General features: G+C 34.0%; 1 protein-coding gene across 10 annotated transcripts in view; it reads right to left on the minus strand.

The window, feature by feature from the left end:
* BLTP1 (bridge-like lipid transfer protein family member 1) overlaps positions 1–27,023 on the minus strand; it is a 211,177-nt gene that overhangs the window by 34,320 nt on the left and 149,834 nt on the right. For 7 of the 10 annotated variants that reach the window (XR_016035322.1, XM_055405582.2, XM_055405581.2 and 4 more), the window contains 14 exons: positions 24,894–24,999; positions 20,934–21,031; positions 19,561–19,746; positions 17,723–17,891; positions 15,301–15,512; positions 14,058–14,256; positions 10,402–10,461; positions 8,233–8,459; positions 7,287–7,487; positions 6,970–7,100; positions 5,448–5,571; positions 3,588–3,697; positions 2,643–2,733; positions 2,016–2,078 (listed from right to left, as the gene is read on the minus strand). Coding sequence is in view for 9 of the 10 variants with exons in the window: in XM_055405582.2 (XP_055261557.2) it covers positions 2,016–2,078; positions 2,643–2,733; positions 3,588–3,697; positions 5,448–5,571; positions 6,970–7,100; positions 7,287–7,487; positions 8,233–8,459; positions 10,402–10,461; positions 14,058–14,256; positions 15,301–15,512; positions 17,723–17,891; positions 19,561–19,746; positions 20,934–21,031; positions 24,894–24,999 (1,977 nt within the window). In the remaining variant the exon portion in view is untranslated. The remainder of the gene's footprint in view (positions 1–2,015; positions 2,079–2,642; positions 2,734–3,587; positions 3,698–5,447; positions 5,572–6,969; positions 7,101–7,286; positions 7,488–8,232; positions 8,460–10,401; positions 10,462–14,057; positions 14,257–15,300; positions 15,513–17,722; positions 17,892–19,560; positions 19,747–20,933; positions 21,032–24,893; positions 25,000–27,023) is intronic. The other 3 variants (XM_055405585.2, XM_055405589.2, XM_055405590.2) reach the window with 3 other exon arrangements.

The following is a 27,023-nucleotide window of genomic DNA, read 5'->3' on the forward strand; positions in this document are numbered from 1 at the left end:
GTGGATACATCTTTTTAAAATGGGTCCTAAAGGGCTGAAGAAAGATGTGTAAATAGTTACATAATTAAGCATGTCAGCCAATCAAATGTAAGAATCCTATATTTTAAGGTGAATAGTTTGCATAAATGTAATGTTGTTCCCTGAGGACTATACCATGAGGCCATTTCATTTAAGTAGGCAAAAAAAAAAACAAAACCCAAACTTCTATGTCCTAATTTTGATTCCAAGTTTTGAGAGTTGCTTACATATCCTTTGAGAATGTGACAAGCCTTTGAAATATATAATGTGCAAGGTAAATTTATTGATACTACAATTAGATGCATAGTGAAATCCTACAATCAGAATTTCAAACATTTGCAGAATCTAGATTTTCTTTATAGCTTTTCTTCAAAACATCATTTAGTAAATAAGTAAGTCATATTTTATAAGAATATCTTTGATTCTTTAAAGCTGTGCTAAGAGTTTATGTAGATAAATATGCCTTTGCTTTATATTTATTTTCTATTTAACTGGGCTTCCCTTGTGGCTCAGCTGGTAAAGAATCTGCCTGCAATGTGGGAGACCTGGGTTCAATCCCTGGGTGGGGAAGATCCCCTAGAGAAGGGAAAGGCTACTGACTCTAGTATTCAAACCTGAAGAATTCCATGGACCGTATAATCATGGGGTTGCAAAGAGTCGGACACAACTGAGCTGCTTTAAACTTTCACTTTCTATTTAACCATGCTTAATGCTTTTGTAACTTATTATTTTTATATACTATTTTTTATAAACAGCATACACAATTTAGAAACAGGACTTGAATCAATTCAAATATTAATGCCTTTAAGAATAAATCAGTCATTTCACAGGATATACATATATCAAATAATCATGCTGTACACCTGAAAATAATGTTACATGTCAATTTTCTTGATTTAAAAAATGTTGGACAGGTGAAAAATCAATTAGAAGAATCTATTCAATTCACTATAAATGATTTATTTCCAGGTTCAGTTTTAGAAAAAAGGACACGTCTGTCAAGCTTACTCTATTACAACCGAATAATTCTAAAACAATTCAGCTTGACTAAATTCAGTGGAACTATGGGATATATGGGCTTCCCTGGTGGCTCAGAGGTTAAAGCATCTGCCTCCAATGCAGGAGACCCGGATTTGATTCCTGGGTCGGGAAGATCCCCTGGAGAAGGAAATGGTAACCCACTCCAGTATTCTTGCCTGGAGAATCTCATGGACGGAGAAGCCTGGTAGGCTTCCATGGGGTCGCATAGAGTCGGACACGACTGAGCGACGGAATGGAACGGATGGGATATATATTGAGGCTATCTTAAAAGAGTGGAGGAAGTGAAACAAAACAAATGTGGAGTAAGTTCCAATTTTTAAATATAACTTGGTGGAAAATTTCTAGACAAAGATTTATACACCTAGTATACAAATACAATTTTAAAATTAAATTTTACTCTTATAACTATATTTAGGGAAAACATGTGGTTTTTAAAGGTGTTGATTTAACTTATAATTGTGTAGCACATTTTCCATACTGTTTTGAACATAATTTTTAATAGATTACTTTTATACATGCTTTTTTGTATCAGTAACTCAATAAGTAACTTCAATGATTGTTATTCTGAGATAGGTTTGAATTAGGTAACTCATTTTTTTAAAAGATTCTTTTTATAGATGAATGTAGGGAAAAAGAGATTCACTTAGAGATTAGCAAATAACTAATATATAGCAGTTTTTGGTTTATGATTTCATTAATTTGGACTGATTTAGTCCTTTAATTTTTGAGATTAAATAATTACTATTAAATGATAAGTATAGAACTAAAATATATTCATGCAAGAATTTATGAAATATACATGATAAAAAAGAATTCAACCAATCATTTTAAAGCTTTATGTAAAATATTTTCAAGATCTGAGTTTAGTATGAAATGAGAGGAAGACATTTTGAAAGCAGATTTTCAGAGTGGTTAATTAATTTTAAAGGAAAACTTATGTTGTTCTTAAAAAGTACCTGAAAATACCCTTCCCCAGGACAGCTGGATTGTGGTGCACTTCCCCATACTGTTTTTTTCAACTTAATTAAAATAATAAGAAAATTTATATAAATAAATTAAATTTCTTATATAAATAAGAAAATTTATATAAATTTATGAAAAGTAAAAAACCAATGTTTTAAAAGTAAACAAAAAAAGAACAAACATTTTAACATAAATTTTAACATGCTATAAAATTATAATATAACTTCGACGTTTTTACTACTAGTTTCTGATATTATTTCTATATATTCTGAGCTAAAGTACATAAACAATAAAATAAAAACATATACATTTACATTTGTGTAAAATACCTAGTTTAATGTGGAACTGAACTTGAAAGAAATTATTCAACAAATGTTTCTACCTATCAGCAAGCAGAGTGGAGACTATTCTATACACAAAACACTAATACTTGCAGTATGGCTCTCAAATGATAGCATTCGGGCAGTGCCCTATTTGTTAAAGTACAGACACCTTAACCATCACAATCCATACTTCCACTTGTAGGAATTAGTATTTCTAAGCTGAGTAACTCATTTAATTTAGTAATTACTAAAGATTCTTTAGCACTGTGTATCACCAACAAATAGTCTGTCTCTTACTGTATCTTGGATATTGAAAGTGACTCTGGGTCCAGGAGATGCTGCATCCACACGGATTTCTGGGAGCTCCTCAGTTTCTCCTACTCGAGAACTGTAAGTAAAATATAAGGTTATTAAACATTAATATTCTTAAAAAAACCCTTTACTTTTATAAAAGTCTGATTAATGACATTATCACTTTATTTCTAAATATTTACTTTATCCAAGGATTGAACTTTTGGTGCTCCTTAATCTTTAGCATCGCATAAAACAAAATTCATTGCTTTGATTAACACAAGATATTCTAAAACCAAACTTATGAAAAATAATTTATACTTATTGTATAGTGTTTTTAAGGTTTCTTTGTGTGTGTGTGCGTGTGAGATGTGGACCAAAATCTTTATTGAATTTGTTACAATATTGCTTCTGTTGTTTTAGGTTTTGATTTTTTGGCTACAAGGCATGTGGGATCTTAGTTCCCTGACCAGGGACTGAACCTCCACCCCCTGCATTGGAAGGCAAAGTCTTAACCACTGGACCACCAGGGAAGTCCCTATAGTGTTCTTTTACTAGTAAAACTATTTTTCTGTATATTTTTCTATAATATATAATATTTACATTTTTCTGTATGTTAAAGGTTCTTTTCCAAGAACCTTTTCTACAGTGACATATTTAAAGCTACAGTTACTAATATGCAAATATTCATTTCTTTGGATGGTCTATAAGTTTACACATAAATTTGTCTAAATGGCAATGTACTTCATTACTAAAAAGTACACAATGACTTCTATAATATAAAAGTGTATTTAAATGAGACAATTCCTCAAACTTCTTATATTGATAGCATCCATTTGCTACCTTAATTTTATAATTTGCCCAATTAGAACACAATAAATAAATAAGCAGTGAACTTTGGCAAAAGAGTCAGCAATTTTATTACTTGTTTCATCGATTGAAATATATTACCTTGCCCTTTCCATTCGCTTAAGAGGTGGTCTTCCAGAAGCTGAAATGCTCTTCGATCTGCTGTAACTTGGTTTGTAACCCAAACCCCACTTATCCTTTAGAGAAGCAGCCTAATGAAAGGGGAAAGAAATACGGTGACTTTAATTGTTATAATATCTGACTTCAGATAAAATTTTCTGCTAGTTAACAAGTTAGTCTCCTTCAGATCAATAAGAAGTTATCTTAAATTGTGACTTTAAATGTCACTTAACAGAGATGGATCAAAGTGCAGCAGCAATCAGCTACTCTTTAGTCCAAACATCAGTTCCTCTTACAAGGAAAGTAAGAGCCATTAGCTGGCCTAAGAGGAAAGATTAGGAGCAAGGCTGAGAGGTACAGAAATCAAGGGAAAAAAAGAAAACAGTAAGAAAAGAAAATGAGAATTGAAAAGAAAGACTCTGGGAGAAAGGTGAGGGAGAGAGTGACACTAATCATTTCAAGTACTACCCCACCAAGAGAGCTCTTAATTACAGAAAAGAAAAGGAAGTGGTGACTGGAACACCCTCCTTGTCTCTAAATCCTTCTTCTTCAGATTTATAGTTTGGAGAGATTGGATATTAAAAAGCCTAATAATGGAGATAAGAAAGCAAGAGGATTAAAAGGGAATTGAGTGGAATTAAAAGGGTATTGACAAATTTGACAAATGTTAAGAACATAGATGTAATTTCAATAATTTCCCTAATCCTCTCTACCTAGTTTTTTTAAAGTTAATTGCCAAGTATAAACTAACTTATAAATAGTATGCAAACAATATTAACACTATGTCACATGACTGTGAAGTACACAGTGTCATAAATTTTAAAGTTATATATTACTGATCATCACTGTCCATTTAGTACCATCAGAAGCCAGTGATGAAATATTAAGTTGAATTTTATCCCTAAATTTAAAATATTAGAACAGTATTCAAATGAGGTTGTCTGGGACTCTGGTGGTGACCAAGAAAAGACAGCTTAAGCCAGTGAACTAAGGATGCCTGAAGCCTTCCCTGCTTCCTCTAACCTTAGCAGCTCTGATTTAATCAGTTCTTATGTATTAGGATGGTAGTCAAAACCTTATTCTGGTTAGAAAAATGGAGGCTTCTGCGGACTAGATTTTAAAATATTAGTTTTTCTACTATGAAGACCACCTTGACCCAAAGCAGCCTACTTCTACTTGAATAAGTTTTATAATTATTTTCTACTATATTTATTTCAGTTGTTCAGCAACTAGGCTAAATCTGAGAATGTGGTAGATGGTAGGGTCAAAGATAAATAACTTGTCCTTTAAGAGACTCAAACTCTAGTAAGGGCAACTAAACATGCAAATAATAAAGGTAAGAATAAAGTGCCGAGAGTATGTAGTGGCCAAGAGTAAAGTCAGCTGTGGAAAATGGGATGGGATAGAATGGACATTTTAAGATTTCACATTTGACCTAGAGTCAAAAAAGAGAGTATGACTTTATGATAGGCAGTGGCTAAGGGCATAACCTGTAGAATCCCACTGTTTGGGTTTGAGTCTTGGCTCCATTGGGATTACTGGCTGTGTAACCTTGGTGAAATTACTTGAGTTCTCTGTGCCTCAGTTTCCTCATCTTTAAAATGGGGAAAATATTCAATGATATAAGCTAACACATAGGGTTGATATAAAGATTTAATAGGTTGTTGAGTGTAAAGTGCTTTAAACAGTGCTTAGTACATAATAGACATGAGATATAAAAATCAAGTGTTATATCCAGCAATGGAGACGGAAAGAGAACAACGTAAGTATCATCATAACTTTCATAAAATAAAAGCATTTTTTAAATAGTATAATTTAATAAAATCCTCTTTGTTTACTCACTCTCATACTGGACCTCCGTAACTTTTTACGAACATCTCTTCTAATATCATTCACAGCAACAGATTCTAACTGTTGATAACGTTGAATTTCCTGGTTTATAGTTCCTTCACTTGCACCTAATTTTCTGGATGCAAAACAAATATGGCAGTTAGTGTAAAGAGTTAACAAAGAAAGAATGAGTTTTACTTGCTCCTTTTTGATTCTTTAACTTATCAGAATATCAAAGGTTATGCATGGACAGGCCAAAACCCTCCATAATGTTAATACCCATACCTGGCAAACTGTAGAAAAGAAAAAAAGGAAAAACTGTCTTTAATGTTTTAGGAAATGGTTCTTATCTGTTTCTACATCAAGAAGTCTCTTTAATAATCTTACGAAAGCTATGGAACCGCTCTGCAGAATAACATCTGTATGTATAATTTTTATCTATAATTGTAAGTTTCAGAAAAGATTTTAGAGGAAGTATACTTTGCTACAAGTCATTTTTTCCCCTGATTACAAAACTCAAACTGTAATATAAGTCGACAAGAAAATATGAATCATTGTAACTGATTTTACAGAAAAGTTTTAGAGAATAACTTTCACTATATATTGCATACATTTCTGTTATATCCTTGAATAAAAAAAAAAACCCACAGACACAGGTGTGCAAAGATTAGAAAAGCTGAAGTATGACTACCACCTTGGGGGGAAACAAAATTATGAAGGTTGGCAAGAAGAATATTTAGCCTTTACAGAACAAGTATGACCTGCTGCTGCTGCTGCTGCTGCTAAGTCACTTCAGTCGTGTCCGACTCTGTGCGACCCCATAGACGGCAGCCCACCAGGCTCCCCAGTCCCTGGGATTCTCCAGGCAAGAACAACTGGAGTGGGTTGCCATTTATAGTAGGCAACAGATAAAAAAGTTAGTACCACCTACTCCCTGCTCTTGACTTGCCCTAGACTCACTTCAGTTCTAGTGACCTGCTATAACAGGCAAACAAAAAAAAGTATGAAGTTTGAATTCAGACAAAGACAAGTTCAAATTCTGATTTTTAAATCTCCCTGAACCAATTTTCTTATCTATAAAGTTTGGATAATGCCACCTAATCTTGCAGAAATGTTGAGAGGATTAAATTGAGATAAGATGCCAGATTCACAATAAGTACTTAATCAATTCTAAACTTGCTTCCTCTCTTCAAAAATTCGTATTCCAAAAATATTGCTAGCAAAACACTCACACATATATACATACGTAAAGATACATGTAAATAGACATGTAGAGATGCATATATGCAACATAAAGTCAGTCTTAAAATGCTCAGAAATGGGGAGCTGTGATAAGCATTAGACTAATGTTTTCAGCTGTATTACTAATGAATGTATGATCTCAGACAAATTACTGAACTTCTCTGGACCTCGGTGATCTCATTTACTAATGAAAGGGGGTTGTACCAGGTCCAATCCAGTTCCCTTCTCATTTAAAATTTCATGGTTCTATTACTAGGGAATATTATACTGAATTAAAAATCATTTTACATACTTAAGATCATCTATTACTTTGGCCTGTTCATTCAATTCTCGGATATCTACTATACGCTTCATAATTTTTCTTCCTCTAAGTTCTCCTGGTTGGCTACCAGATGCTCCTTGTCTTCGATAATCAACAGCTTCCTGAAAAATCAAAAGCGTGTCTGTCAGTAACACCCCCAGGTCACAAAGCAAATCTTATCACAGAAATAGCACCTTAAATCAAAAGAAGCATGCAGGAATCAAAGCGATCTATGTTAAGTAAGATGATTGGAATTCTCCAGTGATTCAAACCCCTTCATTTTCATAAGGAATCTAGTTGCTACCTACGTTTCCCCATGAGTGAGCTCTGCATGCTTTCAAATGGGACTGGCTAGACTGAGGGGAGGCCCACATCTCTGGGTCACATAGATACTCTGCAGGAACAGAATAGCGCTGATGGGGGGGCCTGAGGCCTAGTAGGTGATTTACAAGTCGCTGCCCAAAGGTGAGCTTGTGGCCATCTCCACTCACTGCACTTCCATCTGAACTCTAAACGATAAACAGTAACGTTAACTTTTTAAATTTTCTTTCCAAGAACAAAACTAATTCATGATACAGTAGTTAAAAGAGGTTTCAGATTTTTTAAAAAATACTGGAATGAAAGCAGAGAGAAACTTTTTTTTAACTAATAAATAATAATTACTGATCAAATAATTGGATACTACAGACAAAATGTGTATAGTATACATGGAAATACACATTTTTAAAATGTATATTTTGTGTGTGCACTTTGCTTTTGACTTTCATTTTTTAAAATCATTATTGAGATATCATTCACATGCCATAAAAGTCACCCATTTAAAATGTATAGTGCAATGGTTTTAATAATAGTCATAAAACTGTGCAATCATCAGATTTTCACACCTCCCAAACAAAACCTTATAACATTAGCAGTCTCTTCGCTCCCCTCTCCCAAACCCCCTAAACTCTCCCAGGCCTAGGCAACCACTAGTCTACATTCTCTCTCCAGATTTGCTTGCTCTTTGCTTTTATTGTTAATGTGTAATCTGTAGGTTAAGGCATAAGCTGGCTGACAGTCATTATGAAACAAGCAATTGAATTAAAAGACAATATTATGAAATAAAAAACAATTATATAAATGTAGGTACAAAGAACCACCACTCCCTTTCTTCCTTCACAATTAGCAACTATAATAAGTAACAATGATTTAATAATATCCCTTTCATAGGGTAAAAAGCCAGTCCTAAAAAAGTCTAACAGTGAATTTACTTACAGTATGGATAGTGGGAGACATAGTGTCAACTTCGTCCTCATCTGACAAGTCAGCTATATTCACTGAATTTAGATCAGCAATGTCATCTATGTCTTCTTCTCCTGTCAGGGTTGTAAGGGTGTTACCCAGAGCATTCAGTCTTTTTCCAATGTTAGGATCCATGTGGACATCAATCCCACACATTTTCCACAATACGTTAAGTGTCCAGGTTCCAGCACTACTACTTTCTGTTTAAATAAAGAAGAGGCATTTTTGGTAAGTCTTAAGTATAGAAATTTAAATAATTCTACATTCAAGGAATAAAATGGATGATGGCCCTGTGTAATAACTAATATCTCTCATAGTTCTGTCAGAAACATGAGACTATGGGACTGACTTGCCTGTTGTATAGTGTGTAATTACTGTTTCCTCTGTGCAGCACTCTACTTTCCCCATGTGACCTATGAATTCCCTCCTCCTCAAGCCCCACATTCATCTACCTTCCTGTGTCTACAGTAGGATTGGCATGACCTCCCCTCATTAGCCAGAGATAATCAGATAATCAGTCTAAGTAAGGGTCAAAGTTGGAAAACTAAGAATCCTCTCTTGGACTTGAGAAAATATGGTCACTTTCGAGTAACTGAAGGTGGGGAAATGAGGTCCATGAGCTGTTGGCAGCTGTGTTTCATGCCACGTGTAGGGACGTCAGCAGTAAGAAAACGTGGGCAGCCAGAATGAAGAAAAGATAAGAGATGGAAAGCGCCCTGGTGACAGCTGGAATCTTGTCTCTAGACTAACTTGAATTGACCTGGTTCCTTCTCTTCACTAAGACAGCCATTCTTAAGTTTAACTGTGATCTGCAAATAATTCCTTTAATAAGTTCCTGCTTTTGGTTAAGCTGGTTTGAGTGTGTTGTTTTCACTAAAAAGCGAGAGTCCTGGCAAAGACTTTTATGCGCTCTTCCTCCCAGTATGTATGTTTACTTCAGTTATCACATTTTTCTTCTAACATTATTGCTGGAAATTTCCTAACTTTTTCAGTCAGTGGGGACTTCAGGCCTTGCTATTTTCTGGGACAATTTACTTAGGATGGGCACTTGGACTACGTTTGGGAGGATAAGAGGGAATAATAAGGAGAAAAGGAAATCTACTAATCTTAATCAGTTTCTACTGCTCCTCAACATTTGAAGAGCTGTTAAATAAATATCTCTCACTTACCCTAATTTTATACCAGGAAAAATAATAAAAATTTACACTATGCTATTATCTTAGAGATAAAACAGGTTATCACTTCTATAGTTATCTCCTCAACATTTGAAGAGCTCTTAAATAAATATCTCTCACTTACCCTAATTTTATACCAGCGAAATAATAAAAATGTACACTATGCTATCAGCTCAGAGACAAGACAGGTTATCACTTCTATAGTATCTCCTAACCAGTTTCCTAGATTTTCTCCTAACTAACCTATGAAAGTATTCCTTTGATACTGCCACCTCTGCTTTCTTGCTCAAAAATATTCAGTACTTTTCTCACTGTCCACCAGATCAAGTCCAAACTCCTTATTTTGGGGTTTAAGATTTTTCCCATCTTATTTTCACATAACTATTCCAGCCAATTTGGACGACACTAACTGGAACCTGCATTCTGACAAAACAGGTATTTTTCTCTCTGCCTGAATTTTCCCTATTCATATTTTCCGTTTTTGCCTAAGAAACAACTTTATCCATCTTTCAAGTCCCTGTTTAAATGCTAGTTCTTCCATAAAGCTTTCTCTCATTCTAGTATCCTTTGTAATTTAGAAATTTTATCTGCCTCCTATAAATTTCAATAGCAGTTGGAATTTTATATCAATATTTAATTGAGCTTATCACTTATTACAGTTTATAGCTGTACTGCAGAGCCATAACTACACTGCTAGAATTTAAATTTATAGAGTAGAAAGTGTATCTTATTCATCTTTGCCTTTCCCAAAACATTTTGTAGTTATGTTATACATTGACGGTGTCTAATCAATTGTTAAATAAATAAAAATATACTAATATTATTGCAAAATAGTTTTTAAAAATTAGGGAATAACAGAATGAGTTTTAGTTAAAAGATCCTCTAATACAAGGGCACGAAAAATAGATTAAAAAAGCAGAATTCTACCTGATACATATAGCAAAAGTAATACCAAATGTGAATTTACCAGCAGCTGCTTGTCCTGTCGTCCTGGAACATACTTCATAGGTACCATCTGGAACTACACCTGCACAAAAATCAACCCCAAAATAATCGTTAACAAAATTATGCTTGTGGTTAAATATTATACTAAATAGATGGAAAAACAGTGGAAACAGTGTCAGACTTTATTGTTTTGGGCTCCAAAATCACTGCAGATGCTGATTGCAGCCATGAAATTAAAAGACACTTGCTCCTTGGAAGGAAAGTTATGACCAACCTTGATAGTATATTAAAAAGCAGAGACATTACTTTGCCAACCAAGGTCCGTCTAGTCAAGGCAATGGTTTTTCCCGTGGTCATGTATGGATGTGAGAGTTGGACTGTGAAGAAGGCTGATCGCCGAAGAATCGATGCTTTTGAACTGTGGTGTTGGAGAAGACTCTTGAGAGTCCCTTATACTGCAAGGAGATAAACCAGTTCATTCTAAAGGAGATCAATCCTGGGTGTTCATTGGAAGGACTGATGCTAAAGCTGAAACTGCAATACTTTGGCCACCTCATGCGACGAGTTGACTCACTGGAAAAGACTCTGATGCTGGGAAAGGTTGGGGGCGGGAGGAGAAGGGGACGACGGAGAATGAGATGGCTGGATGGCATCACCGACTCTGTGGACATGAGTTTGAGTGTACTCCGGGAGTTGGTGATGGACAGGGAGGCCTGGCGTGCTGTGATTCATGGGGTCGCGGAGAGTCGGACACGACTGAGCGACTGAACTGAACTGAACTGAATTTTTCTTTCAAAAATCATTATCTAAATATGAATAGGATTACTAGTCTCTCTAGATCTCAGTTTCTAATCTGGAGAAGAAAAGGACTACCTTAGATGACTTGCAAAATATACTTCATATCTCACAATATTTTATTCTTATTGATTTTAAGAACTAAACTGCATATACCTGAAATTAATAGATTATAAATCAACTATACTTCAATAAAGAAAAAGAATTTAACTGCAGCTTTACCTTTATATTCTGTGTGTGTTTCCTCATCTGTTGGCCAATACCTGGCCAACTTTAAAACTCCAGTTTCTTAATGCTGTGACAATTTGTACCATCATAAGTAAATGGCACTTTGAGAATGCCAATACTTTAAAACTGATTTTTTGATACATGATTCATCAGCCCTGTCTTTTACTTTGACAGGACCTTTTTATGAGAATTAAAAAAAAAAAAAAAAAGACTGACTGCCGTGATGTCAGTCTATCCTCAGAATACATCTGACTTTAACTTTGAAGCATTTTCTACTACTTAGTTTTAATCAGGTAACTTTAGCTTTTTTTTTAGATGTTAATTAAATCAACAGTTTTAAAAGTAGAGACATACCATCCATGAAACAACTTTTAAAGAAAATAAAGCCTAAATTGTTTAATACTCTCCCCAAATATAGTATTTCTATAACTCACATTGCCTAATTCACCTTTAATGTCATAAAACAGAGCAAAATAGAAAAAAAAAAAACCCAAACAACCCTTGCAAATCTAAACATGCTAGAATGAAAGCAAAATCCTTTGAAATTGGAGAAATATAACTAAGGCTAGTACATTAAAAAAGGGTAGAAAACATTGAGGACTTCCAATCCAAAGAAATGGTAGAGAATTTCTAAAAGTGAAAAAAAAAGATTATATAAATCCATAGAATACAGAGCCATGGTGTATTGATAAGGAACATTAAAATTCTTAGGTTTAGATCTGAATTCTCAAAGTGAGGAGTAGGAAACCAACTGGGCTCTTTCCCATTGTACTTGTCATCTCTGAGTTGGACCAACCAGAATTCAGGATGGCAGTTTACTTGCTGTGACAACCAAATGCTGTTATCCAGGCGTTAGCAGAAAGACTGGAATTTTTCAAATTTCTAATAGTTTAGCTTCTCTAAGTACATGTTAATGAAAAGAGTCTACTATTTACTATTTATTTAAATGGTCTATGGAACACTTCCTACAAATTGTGCTTTCTAATTTTAACTGAATTTCCTCCAAATGTTATTGCCGAGAGAAGAAATTATAGTGGGTCACCTTTTTTTCTAGGGAATGACTTTTAAATATCTTTGAAAAAAAATCCTACTTTTTATTTCTCTGCCCTAAACTTGACTCTTTAAAAAAATTATCAGTTACATGCAAGTATACTTATTACTAATAAAAACTACAAAATAGTAAACTACTTGGCAAATTTGCAATATAGAACAGTCTTTTGGACTCTGCAATTTGGAATTCTTTTTTATCAACAAAACAACTACTGTACTCACCTTCTTTGCCATCCTCCCAAGACACCCAACAATAAGCATGTTACAAATACAAGTTTCATTTGATAACCTCAAAAACTCAAAATAAATTATGATTTTTACAATTATTATAGCATGTTAGTGTTCTACTTTGTTGGTATAATGTCCACTGAAGTGCTAAGTTATTGTTTATATTCTTAAAATGTTTTTGATTTTGAGTCAGATGTATATTTCTTATTCATTTTCCCTTTGTTTAAACTGTTAAGGTAACAGTATTCTTTCTTTGCTTCCAAATATATTTTATCCAGTATGACTACAATGATGACAAAATATCACCTTAATAAAAATCAATAGGTTTAAATTTATTTTAAGGGGGAAAAAAACACACAAACAAAAGACAGTTATGGTGACTTTTTAAAATATATATAACAACCATGTAAAGTGATTATTTGCAAAGGTCGCTAATGAAGGCTATTTTTGGTCTTTTGGTTATTAAGCCTGAGTACTTCGACAGCAAGTCTTAGTAACCTGAAGTATTTCAAAGGCATCCTAGTATTGTACCTATTAATTATCTAAATGCAAAGCATTCAAAACCAGGAATTTCATCTAAAATTTTACCGAAATTAAATACCAAAACTTTAATTCTTTGATATGAAAACACTGGAAAGTCTTCCAAATACCTAAAGAAAACCCACAACTGGAGGGATTTTCTTCTAATGGAGAGGGGAAAATTGCTAAATAATAGCATATCATCTTCTGGAAAGTAAGTATTAATTTTGGTCTGCAGATTAACTGAGAAATTTTAATTTACAACCTTTAATTCTCAAATGTAATTTTTCATTATAAGATTAATGATACTTTATCAAATATGCTATAATGTTTAAAATATTAAAATAAAAACAAACCCCTGTATCTTCAAAATAGCATATTAAACACAGCTTCAGTTATTCCCAACCTTGAGCGTTATGGAATCAGAGGAATTCACCCAAGTTATACTCTGTATACTCCATATTTGGAAGTGTGGATTTACTTATGGCTCAAGTTCCTGGTTATCCTGTATTATTTTATAGAATGACCTGGATCTTATACATATATCACTTTCTTTCAAGATTCCCACAGAACAAAGATACTTTACCTGGTCATTCATAAACCAATTACAGGAAAAATCAGGGGGTGAGCAAATGCTACACCATCAATAAGAATATCAAGTTGGTTTACTTACCCAAACTACTGAAAGCTGCAGTTTTTCACAAATATGTTCTGGTATCTTTAATTAGAAACAGTCTTTATTTTGCAAAGTCCAATAAATTCCTATATATAAACATCCTTTAGTTTTACTAACAACTTTGGGGTTATTTTTAATTTTTAAAAATTATAAAGCTCATACAGAAAATAAGAGACACTCACAGGCATTCATCACTAGGTCCCCACGAATTTCTGGTTTCCAGTCATCCCATGACGTCTCAAAGCCATCAGCAAAACGGATACAAAAGTTTTTGAAATGCCCTTTACTGACTAGAGATTCTGAAGAACAAGCAGTGATGAGAGTACTTTCAATGGTCAGTACTAAGGCAGAACCAGTGTCAAGGTCTCCAGTGTGATTAGACTGCAAAATACATTAATGAGACAAAAGGTGACAACTTTTAAAGTTTGGAAATCTCCTAGGATTTAGAAGACCCAACATATAGAAAGAGTCAACCTTAGAGAGCTTTGTTAAAAAGCAGCTTAGAAAGATGTTACTTTAAAACATTAAACTGCCCATGTGATATACACTTGCCATTTAGTTTTTTAAAAACGTGTAATAGGCTGATTATCTATTTTTAAAAAACTCAGGTCTCTGTTTTAGTTGTGGGGAACATTCATTTTGACAACCATCCCTGCTGTGTACAGCCTTCCTGAACTCTGTCCAGCATGCTGTATTATCATTTTTCAACTCCTGAAGCACAAACATAACACATACTGCCAATCCTCAACCCAGAATTTTTCTTAACACTTTCCTGTCAAACAATAACTAGAAGATAAATTCATTCAACAACTGGTTACAGGTTAAGGTAAATTGTAACAATAAAACACAGACTTCTGTATTTGTTATAACTGTAACTTCTTAGCATAATAGGGGTTCACAGCCTTTTCTCTTATACAAGTGAGCATGCAAATAAGCATTCCCCAGAACTGTTCTTAAACCACAAGGAGTATTTCTGCTTTATCCAGTACACATACCTTGGAAGTTTGTTACCATTAAATATTACAGTTTAAAAGACTTTGGAAATTCCCTACCCTGTTTTAGATGAAGTTATTAAATATTATATCATATTCTTAAATATGTTAAGTTTCTATTTTATCAACAAGTATATGCCAAAGATATCTTTGCTAAATACAAAGTAAAAATAAATATTTATTAGATGGGTGTCAATCTCATTACTGTTATGAGGCACATCAGAATGATTCAGAGAAAGGTCTCATGAGATCCACATTTAATACTCCGTGAATGAATAATGCTGGAAGGAGTTCAATCTTAATTACTGTTTATTAAACTCAGGTTATAAACTGTTATCCTGAAAATATTTATTGTTATACTCTGTACACACAAAAAAATGGTTAGTAGAAGTGTTTGGTTCTAAATCTTGGACTATGATTCTATTTTTTATACCTGTGCAGTATTTGTGATAGGCAGGCAAATTCCCAGATCATTCACAGTGAGCTGCAGGAAGAGAGTTCCAAATGCCTGGGCTGACGTTTGCTGGATACCAGGCAGCATATCTACCACTTCCTTTGTAGCCATATGAATATCTTTATGTAAAGCCATTCGTTGTTCATTCCAATTGTCATATGCAGCCTTATAATTCAGCCAAAACAGCACAGCTTTTGATAATTAAGACAGGGCAAAGGAAATATTAAAATCAAAGTTGTAAATCTACGTGGCATGTAAAACTGTATAACTATAAAATCCTGCTGATTAATAAAAATTAGTCCCAGAAAATTGTAGCATTAGAACTAGAAAGAATCTCAGAGGATACAGTCAACCAGACAAATGAAAAAAGCAGAAAGCAGGAAACTGCAAAATGGCAAAACACAGAAGACAGTTCAGGTCTAGTCATTTAATAAATTACTTGTAAAATGCCTACTATATGCTAAGCACTGGGGTGGAATCACAAAGGAAAACAAACATAGTCCCTGACCATACAAAGCTTTCTGTTACAACTGATAAAAATTCTTGAAGGAGAGGTATGTAGTACTAGAAGCATACATTTTAAAAGTGTGATTTAGAGGAGTAAAAAACATTTGAGTTTGTAATAAGAATGGAATCTGAGGGTAAATAAACCATCATTTAATGCTATAAACAGAGGGGGAAGTCAAGAGAAGATAAAGATGAAGAGGTCAGAGAAGTAGAAGGAAAAGCAAGAGTTATGGCATGGATACAAGAGTAGAAAGTACTTTTAAGGAATCATTGGAAGCTGACCAGAGGATGGTAAGATGAGAAATGAAAAAAAAAAAAAAGTGTACTAGATTTAGCAAAACAAAATGTTAGAGGTAGTTTTCTAACAAACTGATCTTATCAACAGCCAATGCCCATCACCAGTTTATTTTATGGCTTCATAAATGGTTCTTTATTACTTCTAAAATAACCATTACTATTTGCCCAAGAGACATTAATTAGACCCTATCATTCAGTCTTATTTCTCATCATTTTCCTTTATGAAAGCTGTTGCTATATTTTCTTGGGCCCCTGTGCTAATATATATTTATATATGTATATTCGTTTTCTTGGTGATGGACAGGGAGGCCTGGCATGCTGTGATTCATGGGGTCGCGGAGAGTCGGACACGACTGAGCGACTGAACTGAACTGAACAGAGGTAAATTAGGACAAGCTTGCATTTCTTATCTCCTGAGTAAACTCCTAACTCCAAGTTGAACCTAAAAAATTAGTTTCTTCTATGAGAAGCACAGAGAAAGTTAGAGAACTCCCTAATATATCAGAAGAAAAAAAAAAAAAGTATGTATATATATATATATATATTTCAACTCTACAGTCTACTTTGCTCTCTTTCCACTGAACTGAGAGCTCCTTGAGGGCAGAGTTCCTGTTTTCCGTATTTGTATTCCACTTCTATAGAGTGAACAATAAATGTTTATAGAATAAATGAATAAAGAGTGCCAAGAAGAATGGGTGCAATAGTTACCCAAACCAAAAAACTTAGCATTAAAATTAAAATTCTGAATCAGACATTCCTATAAGTTCAGATCAGTTGCTCAGTCATGTCCGACTCTTTGCGACCCCATGAATCACAGCACACCAGGCCTCTCTGTCCATCACCAACTCCCAAAGTTCACTCAAACTCATGTCCATCGAGTCGGTGATGCCATCCAACCATCTCATTCTCTGTCGTCCCCTTCTCCTCCTGCCCCCAATCCCTCCCAGCATCAGAGTCTTCTCCAGTGACTCAACTCTTCGCATGAGGTGGCCAAAGTATTGCAGTTTCAGCTTTAGCATCAGTCCTTCCAATGAACACCCAGGATTGATCTCCTTTAGAATGGACTGGTTGGATCTCCTTGCAGTCCAAGAGACCCTCATGAGTCTTCTCCAGCATCAATTCTTTGGCGATCAGCTTTCTTCACAGTCCAACTCTCACATCCATACATGACCACGGGAAAAACCATTGCCTTGACTAGACGGACCTTGGTTGGCAAAGTAATGTCTCTGCTTTTTAATATGCTATCTAGGTTGGTCATAACTTTCCTTCCAAGGAGTAAGCGTCTTTTAATTTCATGGCTGCAGTCAGCATCCTCAGTGATTTTGGAGCCCCAAAAAATAAAGTCTGACTCTATTTCCACTGTTTCTCCCATCTATTTCCCATGAAGTGATGGGATCAGACATAGATTCATGTAAAAAGTTAAGTAACTTCAAAAACTGATGAGAATACACAAGAAACGTTTTTTGGATGCTCACATTTCAAATTTAAGAGACATTTACTGTCAAGCATTTACGCTAGTAAACTACAGATGACTTTCTCTAGTATTACCAAAACATTTCTAAATCTGACAAAGTAGTATTGATAGACTTCATCTTACCTCTATCAAAGGCCACGGGCTGTGCATAAACAATTGGTCGATTCAGGGTAATAAGCACAGCTTCCCTATCTGAAGAACCACTGATTTCTTCTCTCAGGGCATTTCTTAATCCAATTCTAGTTTTAAAATAGGCAACCTGATGAAAATCAGAACCAGCTTCCTCATAAACCTAAGATAAAATGAAAAGCTCAATAAAATCAAATAATGGAAATGTTTTAAATGTTAAAATTAAAAGTTTAACACCATTAATGGTGAAACTGAAAGTCGCTCAGTTGTGTCTGACTTTTTGCGACCCATGGACTATATAGTTAATGGAATTCTCCAGGCCAGAATACTGGAGTAGGTAGCCTTTCCCTTCTCCAGGGGATCGTCCCAACCCAGGGATCAAACCCAGGTGTCCCACATTGCAGGCGGATTCTTTACCAGCTGAGTCACAAGGGAAGCCCAAGAATACTGGAGTGGGTACCTATCCCCTCTCCAGCGGATCTTCCTGACCCAGGAGTTGAACTGGGGTCTCTTGCATTGTAGGCGGACTCTTTACCAACTGAGCTATCAGGGAAGCTGGTATTGTTCACCAAAAGAACTACAGTACACTTTCTTCATTTCATTTGTCAATGATAAATTATTGATACTCTATACTATAACATTTGAAATTAATATATAATATGAATGGGTATATAAGAAATAAATAGGAAGTGATACATAAAATTCATACAACAGCTAGGATTAGGTTCATATCCTCAATGGCAAGATAATTAGATCTCTCAAGCTGTGCTTCTATTAGAAAAAATTAGTTTTTCTAGAGATGACATGAAATTTTTGTTCATTTATCCCCCCACATAATCTTTAATATAGCCATTCAGTTTTAAAAGTGTGACTGGTATTCTTTTAATCAGTTCTTAAAAGTAAAGAAGGAAAATGATTAAAAATCTACCTAATGTTTAGCAAAACAGATATTCCCTCATGAGGTATGAAAGCTATGTTTTTATAAAACAGAATCTGATTTACTACTCTATGTGTGTGTGTGTTTATATATGTTTAACTTTACATGTTTAACATTATGGCATGCAAAATTTGCCATTATTCAAACAGGAGCTTAGTCGCTCATTCATGTTTGACTCTTTGTGACCCCATGGACTGTAGGCTGCCAGGCTCCTCTGTCCATGGAGATTTTCCAGGCACAAATACTGGAGTGGGTTGCCATGCCCTCCTCTAGGGGATCTTCCCAACCCCGGGATCAAACCCAGGTTTCCTGCATTACAGGTGGGTTCTTTACCATCTGAGCCAACAGTAATGCCCAGTAACATTTTAAGGATTGACTAATGTTAATACAGGGGGCTTCCTAGGTGGCACTAGTGGTAAAAAACCTGCCTGGCAAATGCAGGTAATGCAGATTCAATCCCTGGGTCGGAAAGATCCCCTGGCGAAGGGCACGGCAACCCACTCCAATATTCTCATCTGGAGAATCCCATGGACAGACAGAGGAGCCTGGTGGGCTACACTCCATAGGGTTACACAGAGTTGGACGTGACTGAAGCTGCTTAGTACACATGCAATGTTAATACAAAGTGTTAACAAAATCAAGACAAATTGTAAGTATTCATGAAGATACTAGATTAAATTTCATGTGATTGTATTTGCCAAAACAATATACTGCTAAAATACTCAAATGAAATGCCAGATAAAATTATAAGGGCTTTAATGAATTTTCATTAGAATTTACAATCAAATTTTCAGAACTTAAATACTTTTTAAAGTATAATAATATTTAAAGTAGTTCAAAATGATATGCAGCATTTAAAAGTCACAGTTTTAATATCAACATATTCAGCACTCACCTGATGTTTGACAATCTGTCCTAAAGCCAGATTTAAATCCACTTGGCATTTACCAAACAGTTTCAGGTAGCTGCTACTTCCTGGTGAAGCTTTGGTTTGAAGTCTGTTTGAAAGTTCCAGTTCAATCAACCCAGTTTCAAATCTTACAGCTCTCATTGAGGGAGTTGTGGCCGTTACCTGAATACCCTAGTAGTTTATATATGTTTGGAGGAAAAAAAGAATCTTAAATCAACAACAGAGACCCATTCAAATGAAATCTTTCAATGTGATAAATAAAATACCATGTTCTAAAATATCCTGCATGCCTATTGAACTGATAAAACTGGCAACATTCTTTGTCATGTCAGTAGGAACTTTTTTAGCTATTAAATTTCATTTCAGTATTTTGTATTCAAAATATAGACTTTTCATGGGTTAAATACATTAATTACAAGTCCGTCTAGTCAAGGCTATGGTTTTTCCCGTGGTCATGTATGGATGTGAGAGTTGGACTGTGAAGAAAGCTGATCGCCGAAGAATTGATGCTGGAGAAGACTCATGAGGGTCTCTTGGACTGCAAGGAGATCCAACCAGTCCATTCTAAAGGAGATCAATCCTGGGTGTTCATTGGAAGGACTGATGCTAAAGCTGAAACTCCAATACTTTGGCCACCTCATGTGACGAGTTGTCTCACTGGAAAAGACTCTGATGCTGGGAAAGGTTGGGGGCGGGAGGAGAAGGGGACGACGGAGAATGAGATGGCTGGATGGCATCACCGACTCTGTGGACATGAGTTTGAGTGTACTCCGGGAGTTGGTGATGGACAGGGAGGCCTGGCGTGCTGTGATTCATGGGGTCGCGGAGAGTCGGACACGACTGAGCGACTGAACTGAACTGAACTATTTGGTATGAATAATTTTTATTTTTGAGAACACTAATATCATAAATATTAGAAGCAATAAGATTTACATTAAAGTATTATTTTAATTGGACAAGTGTACAAAACATTTCTTACAGAGTAATTTATAATAGCAATAATCAGAAAATAATCAAAATGTTCATTAGAAGGAAGTACTTAAATTGTTACAACTGTATAATATATAGCACAGCCATTTAAGAAGATAAAGTAGATCTAAATGTTCTGAAGTGGAGAGGTATTCAAGGTTTTTAAAAAGACAGAAATATATACATATATATAGTTAAATACAAACAGGCAAAATCCTAACGGATATTCAATTGTTAAAGCTTCTTCTCTGAGTGGATAGGGTTATATTTAATACTTCAATTTTATTTTCTATTTGGCATATTCATGTATCATACAAGTTTTCTATAAGCATACATTAAGTGGAAAAATACTTTTTAAGGAATCATTATTATATTATTATTTATGTTACCTTAAACTGCAAGTTCAAAGAATAGAGTAGAATTTTAGGCTTCTCTCCATCTGCAGTTCCATCATGTTCATTCCAAAGAGGAATAGGCTGCTCCCCGCCTAAAAGAGGTTAACTAATTAAATAATTGAAGGTCTGAGGCAATTTCTTCAAAAGGAATAGAGTAATTACATTATGTGTTTAAACAAACACACAACATTCTCTTTTTACTGATCATTAACTGAATCTTTAACAGGGAACTCTAGCTGTGGCACATTTCACTGAGGCAGATGTAAGATAAGGATAGTACTACACATATAGAAAATTAAGAACTTTTTATATGGCCTAAATTAAAACATTATACATATAATTATACCAAATATGCTTATACATCTCAGAAAATATATCTGAGGAAAAAGCACAATGAAAAAATTTCTTCAATCAAAAATATCACCTTGGTTATTTATTTCTACATGTTCTATAAACAAAAAAGAATGAAAGAAAAACTAAATGTGGAGAAATGAAAAATAAGATAACAAATTTTAAAAACAAAGAGTGTGATAATAAAAGTTTGGCCTATACATTTAAGAAAAAATGGGGGTAGAGGACCCTGGAGATAAAGTTCCTATTAATAAACCATTTGTTGCTCAGGCTATGTGGTATTCAGGAAATAATGTTCTAACATTTTGAAATCCAATCTCTGCTTCCACTTCTCTGTCTTATTTTAAAAGCTTTTCTGTTTATCTTTCAAATATTCTATCTCAAAATGATTCCTCTTTTTCTATGTGTATTGAATTTAGCATCATCCAAGGGAGCAAATGTAAGTGAGATGTGAAATTTCTTCCCAGTAGGTAATAAATTAATGTCATTCATCACATCAACAGGCTAAAGGATAAAAGTCACATGATCATATTAAGAGATGCAGAAAAAGCATTTGACAAAATTCAAAACCTACTGATAATAAAGACTTTCAGTAAACTAAAAACAGAGTAGAACTTCCTCAATTTGATAGAGAATATCTACAAAAAAAAATCTTCAGCTAAAAACGTGTTAATTGGTGAAAAGCTTTCAGTTTTCCCACTATGATAATATACAAAGCAAGCATAGCCCCTCTTACCAATCCTTTTCAACATCATACAAGAAGCCCTAGCTAATGCAATATGACAAGAAAAGGAAATAAAAGATATACAAATTGGGAAGGAAGAAATAAACCTGTCTTTGTTCACATATGACTTGATCATCTATGTAGAAGTTTCTGGAACCAATAAGTGATTATAGCAAGGTTACAGGATACAAAGTTTAATAATATACAAACATTAATCACTTTCCTACACAGCAGCAATAAACAGTGGAATGTGAAATTTAAAACCCAATACCATTTACATTTCCACAAAAATTAAAACACTTAGGTATTAATATAAATTAACAACATGTATACAAGATCTACATGAGAAAAACTACAAAACTCTGATGAAAGATAGATATCAGTTCTTCTCAACTTGATCTCTAAATTCAGTGCAATCCAAATCCAAATCCTACCAACTTATTTTGTGGATATCAACAAACTCATTCTAAGGTGAATGTGAAGAGACAAAATACCCAGAATTTAAAATATTGAAATAGAAGGACAAACCAGAAAGCTGAATATCTTTTACATAGTTTCAAAAAATTTTAAAGACAAGCTCTGCCTCTTACAAAATGTATTACACAATCCTTTTAATTTATAGAAATATCAGAGACACTATTAGTTACATTAACTCTAGTTTTTTACCTTGTTATGAATTAAACATACACCTGATCTAATTGTAAAAACGGTAACCTTATTTCATATATATATAAAAACATATACTAATAAATTACTAATACATTACACACATAGGGCTGTACATAATAAAAGATAGATCTCCTCTCTTTACCAGGTCAGTGCTTACCTATAGCTTTCTGAAACCCAGGCAGCCTATGCACAATTAAGATTGTAAGAACTGATTCTTCAAAAAAGAATTTTCCTAACAAACTTGTTGATGGTTGTGAACATGAGTATTCCTATGAAACAGAAAATATCCTAAAGCTAAATGTAACATAAAGGGAAATCATGAGGAAAAAGTTTAAAAAAAAATAAGGAAAATAATCGTAAGGATTATGGGAGAGTAGGGAAGCAATACAGACATTAGAATACTAAGAAATTGGGCTACAAGGATTCAAAGCATTCCCTCTCGATAATCTGTTACATTCTCTGGTTTTGAGAAAGATAAGGGAACATCTGTGCTCCATGAGGCCCTGGACCAGCTAGATGATATGTGACTTATGTTTCAACTATTTTCCTAGGATTCATGCTGTCTCTGCAGTCAGGAAGGAATGGTTCAGGGAGCAGATCTAGCCACTAAATGACGCTGGCATCATTTTCTGAGCTCTTTATTTTTCACAGTGATTGGCAAGTCTTCATGGGTGGAACATTAATTTCCAGTCTTCTTTTCCAGTTAACTATTCATAGACCTACTTTTCTTATAACTCCTAGCAATGTAATTCAAAGGTTAAGAAAAGCCTTTCTCTTTCATCAAACCACTTTAATTATGGCTTACAGTGCCATACTAATATCAGGAACTCTACACTTGTACTGTAAGAGATACAAGATTAGTTACTGGAAGGGTTTATTTTTTTAATTATACATATTTAGCAATAGCAATAGCAGTCTTGAAAAAGTTTTAATTTGTATAGACAATGTTCTAATGTGACTTTGACCAGGTAAATGGGCCACATCAAAACTTCTGTATATCTCCAAGAAGAGACACCTTCAGTGGCAGAAAGGGCTTCTGCTATATATTCATCCCTTCCTTAACGGTTTGTATTCGAACCATTTTCAGAAAAATTCCAACCCTCCCAATTGATTTAATTGTTCTACTTCACTTGTAAGTTTCTATACCTCTGTTAGGCCTCGTCAGTGGGACCATCAAGTAGCTTCCTAACTTCAGACACAACCAGAACCAACCCAGGAGAACCAGAAAAATCTCTTGCACACACAGCTGCTATACATAATTCAGTTTCCTAATCCATGTTCTGTCCTTCAAAGCCTTATCAAATACTGGCCCATAAGCTCTGCCTGAATCTTCTCTTTCTCCTTTCGTGCCAAATGAGACTTCCCTTGTGAGGTTTTGAATACGACTTTCTCTGTGTGAAGCCTTTTCTGATTCCTTAGAATACATTAGTTTTTCCTTTGACATAGACACAGCACCCTCTTCTTGTCATTCAGAGAACTCATCACAATTATAATTGAATAGATACTTAATAAATTTGTAAAATGAATTAATTTATTCATCAACAATGGAGGAATCACCTCTTGATGCCATTTTATTGGTGAAGCTTAACTATTATTTTAACATGATTATTTATATTCACTTTGGAAATATTCAGCCTCAAGAACTGTTATACAGTCAATTTGTTTTCAACCCTAATTCCTCTTAATACTCTATCTTGTGAATTAAAAATCAAATAAACATTTTTAAATAAGACATATATTTCCTGTTAAAATGCAAAATAGAGATTAAGAAGGTTACTTGTAATCTACTCTTGAGAAACAGCAAAAATATAATAAGGGTTTCTACAGACAATTTACCATGTAGCCAGCATACAGTCACCATCTGATGTAGATTAAAATCAAAATCTTAACACTGATCTAAATTCTGTCCACAATGATTAAGATTAGTTAATTAATAGACACACACTAAGCTGGTTTTTTTTTTTTTTGGAAGGGAAGCATAAGGGAGCTTTATGTAATTTATAGTAAATAAATTGTAAATGTATATATTACACATAAAAAAGTAATAAGCAGGAGCATCTGTAGGTGAGAAAGCCACAAAAGGAATACGGAGTTTTTAGGGAGTTAACAATTTTATCTAAATGACAGAATCAATACTTATACCCCTGGTACGTGGACTATCCTATAGCCAGTGAGAATGTTCTATATTGTAAGGTAGCAGATCATCTTACCAGAAACTTTTTGTATTACTTCATTAACTTCCTTCATGAATACTTTCTGTACAAATACCAGGTGATTTAGAAGATCAGTTGTAAGATTATGTTCAAAGGAACCAACCTGACAAACAAAATCAGAATATTAGATTAACATATTGACTATATTAATCTTAAATACATCTCACATAAGTCATCCCAAACTCTGAGGAAGAACAATTACTTACATGATACTTGAAGAAGGATCAAAATACTAAGATTCCTTAATACTCTACTGGCCTGACATTGATAGATACCATTTCCCCTTATTTTTAAAAAATAACAGTAGCCAATAAGGTAAGAGAAATCTTTTGAAAATGAATGAAAATTATACTTTAACTATGTAACCTGCTAATTTCAATACTGACTATGTGGAGTAATATTTATTTTTAATGACCACTGTTTTAGTGTTAGAACAATGGACTGGTATAAGTGAAAGTAAATGTTTTTACTCATTCAAATATTTATTGACCATCTACTCGGTGTATTGCATTAGATGCTAAGGATACAACTGTGAATAAAAATAACAAAATTATGGTTCTCATGAAACTTATACTAGCTTACATGAAGCTGAATTAGCTGAATCAGATATACTAAACTCAGCTTTACCATAATGCATGTCCCATGATCAGTATAAAGAATTTCTGACAATTAACTAATAGATTAAATAGAAAGCAGGCCCTAATTGGATTTGAGTTTATTTACAATGAATTGAAGCATGTTTATGAGTAAGGTAAATGCTTCAACATTTGTCACTTTGATAGTGTTCATATGTTGATCAAAAATTAAGTGCAAAATACATGTAAGCAATCTTTTCTTAAATGAGAAGTCACATAAAGTCTAAGTTGCACTCGGTACTTTCATTGTGGATAGAGTAGTATCAAATGGGTAAAGATGATTTTCACATGTGTCTATTTCAGGCCATAGTAAAATGGGCAACTCTCAGAGAGATGCAACTTTAGACTCTTTCAAATGCTTATAATTAACTGCATTCTCAGTAAATTTAGGATGGTGTGTTCTGCCCCAATTACAAACTTTATATCTTTATAATAGCTAATATTAGTAAGGAATTATGCAATATAATGGATTGGATTTGCTTTATTTTCTGTCAAATGAAATATTAATAATAGTATTGCTAAACTAGAGTTTTGGACACTTATTTTTCAGAAGTAGAAAGCACAAATGAAATAGGCTCTATAATCTACTTTATAGTAAGTAAATATTAGACTTCTAGCATTTTGTACATGAGAGGTTCTAGGACAAGCAGAGTCTAAAGAAGGCAAGCCAGACTTAACTATATCCTACAAGCTGTAATATTTCTAGAAAGAAGCCAAAGAGCATTCTTATAGATGCTTCAGATTCTAGAGAATAAAATTTATAAAACAGATAGTTGTCAAATTGATTTCTGAAAAGGCTGCAGTTTTTTCTGACAAAGTAAGCTGAGGGACAAGCATGCCTTTGATTCAAGCATCTCTCAATTGATAGCTGGGGAACTTAGGGAAAGTCATTTAATCTCTGTAAATTCAATTTTTTACTGTAACAAATTAGGACAGTAACAAATGACCTGCTTACCACGAATCAAATGAAAAACATACCCAAATGCTTTTTAAACTTGTGATAATTGTACAGATATAAAGGGGAAAAATAACGATGGAATCAGGTATGCTTGTTTTCAACTTGCCCTAGTACAGAAATTAGTCTGTGAATGTGCTTATAATTATTTTCTCTCTCTGTGTGACCTTTATATTGTTAATAAGTATGTATACCTAGATGAATCATGTAACCACCCTAAAGGTTCAGTTTCTCTACTTATAACTGAGAATAAAATATCTATCTCAAAGAACTGATTTAAGAACTGGACAAGTCAGTGCACATGCAGCACCTGACAAATGTTAAATACTATTAGCTTTTTTATAATCAAAAGAATAATGAAAATATTGCAGAGATGCATGTGAAAACCAATATAATAAATATGAATCCAATGATGACTAAAACAAGAAAAAAATGTTTAAATAAAACTACAAGGAGAGAGACATCTCTACACACACACACCCACTAGACACAGTACAAAATTCTGTAGGAATAAACGATTTGATGATTTCTCTCAAA

This window comes from Moschus berezovskii, chromosome 19, assembly GCF_049115385.1.
Source record: "Moschus berezovskii isolate FMDL1 chromosome 19, NW_MosBer_1.0, whole genome shotgun sequence".
Classification (NCBI taxonomy): domain Eukaryota; kingdom Metazoa; phylum Chordata; class Mammalia; order Artiodactyla; family Moschidae; genus Moschus; species Moschus berezovskii.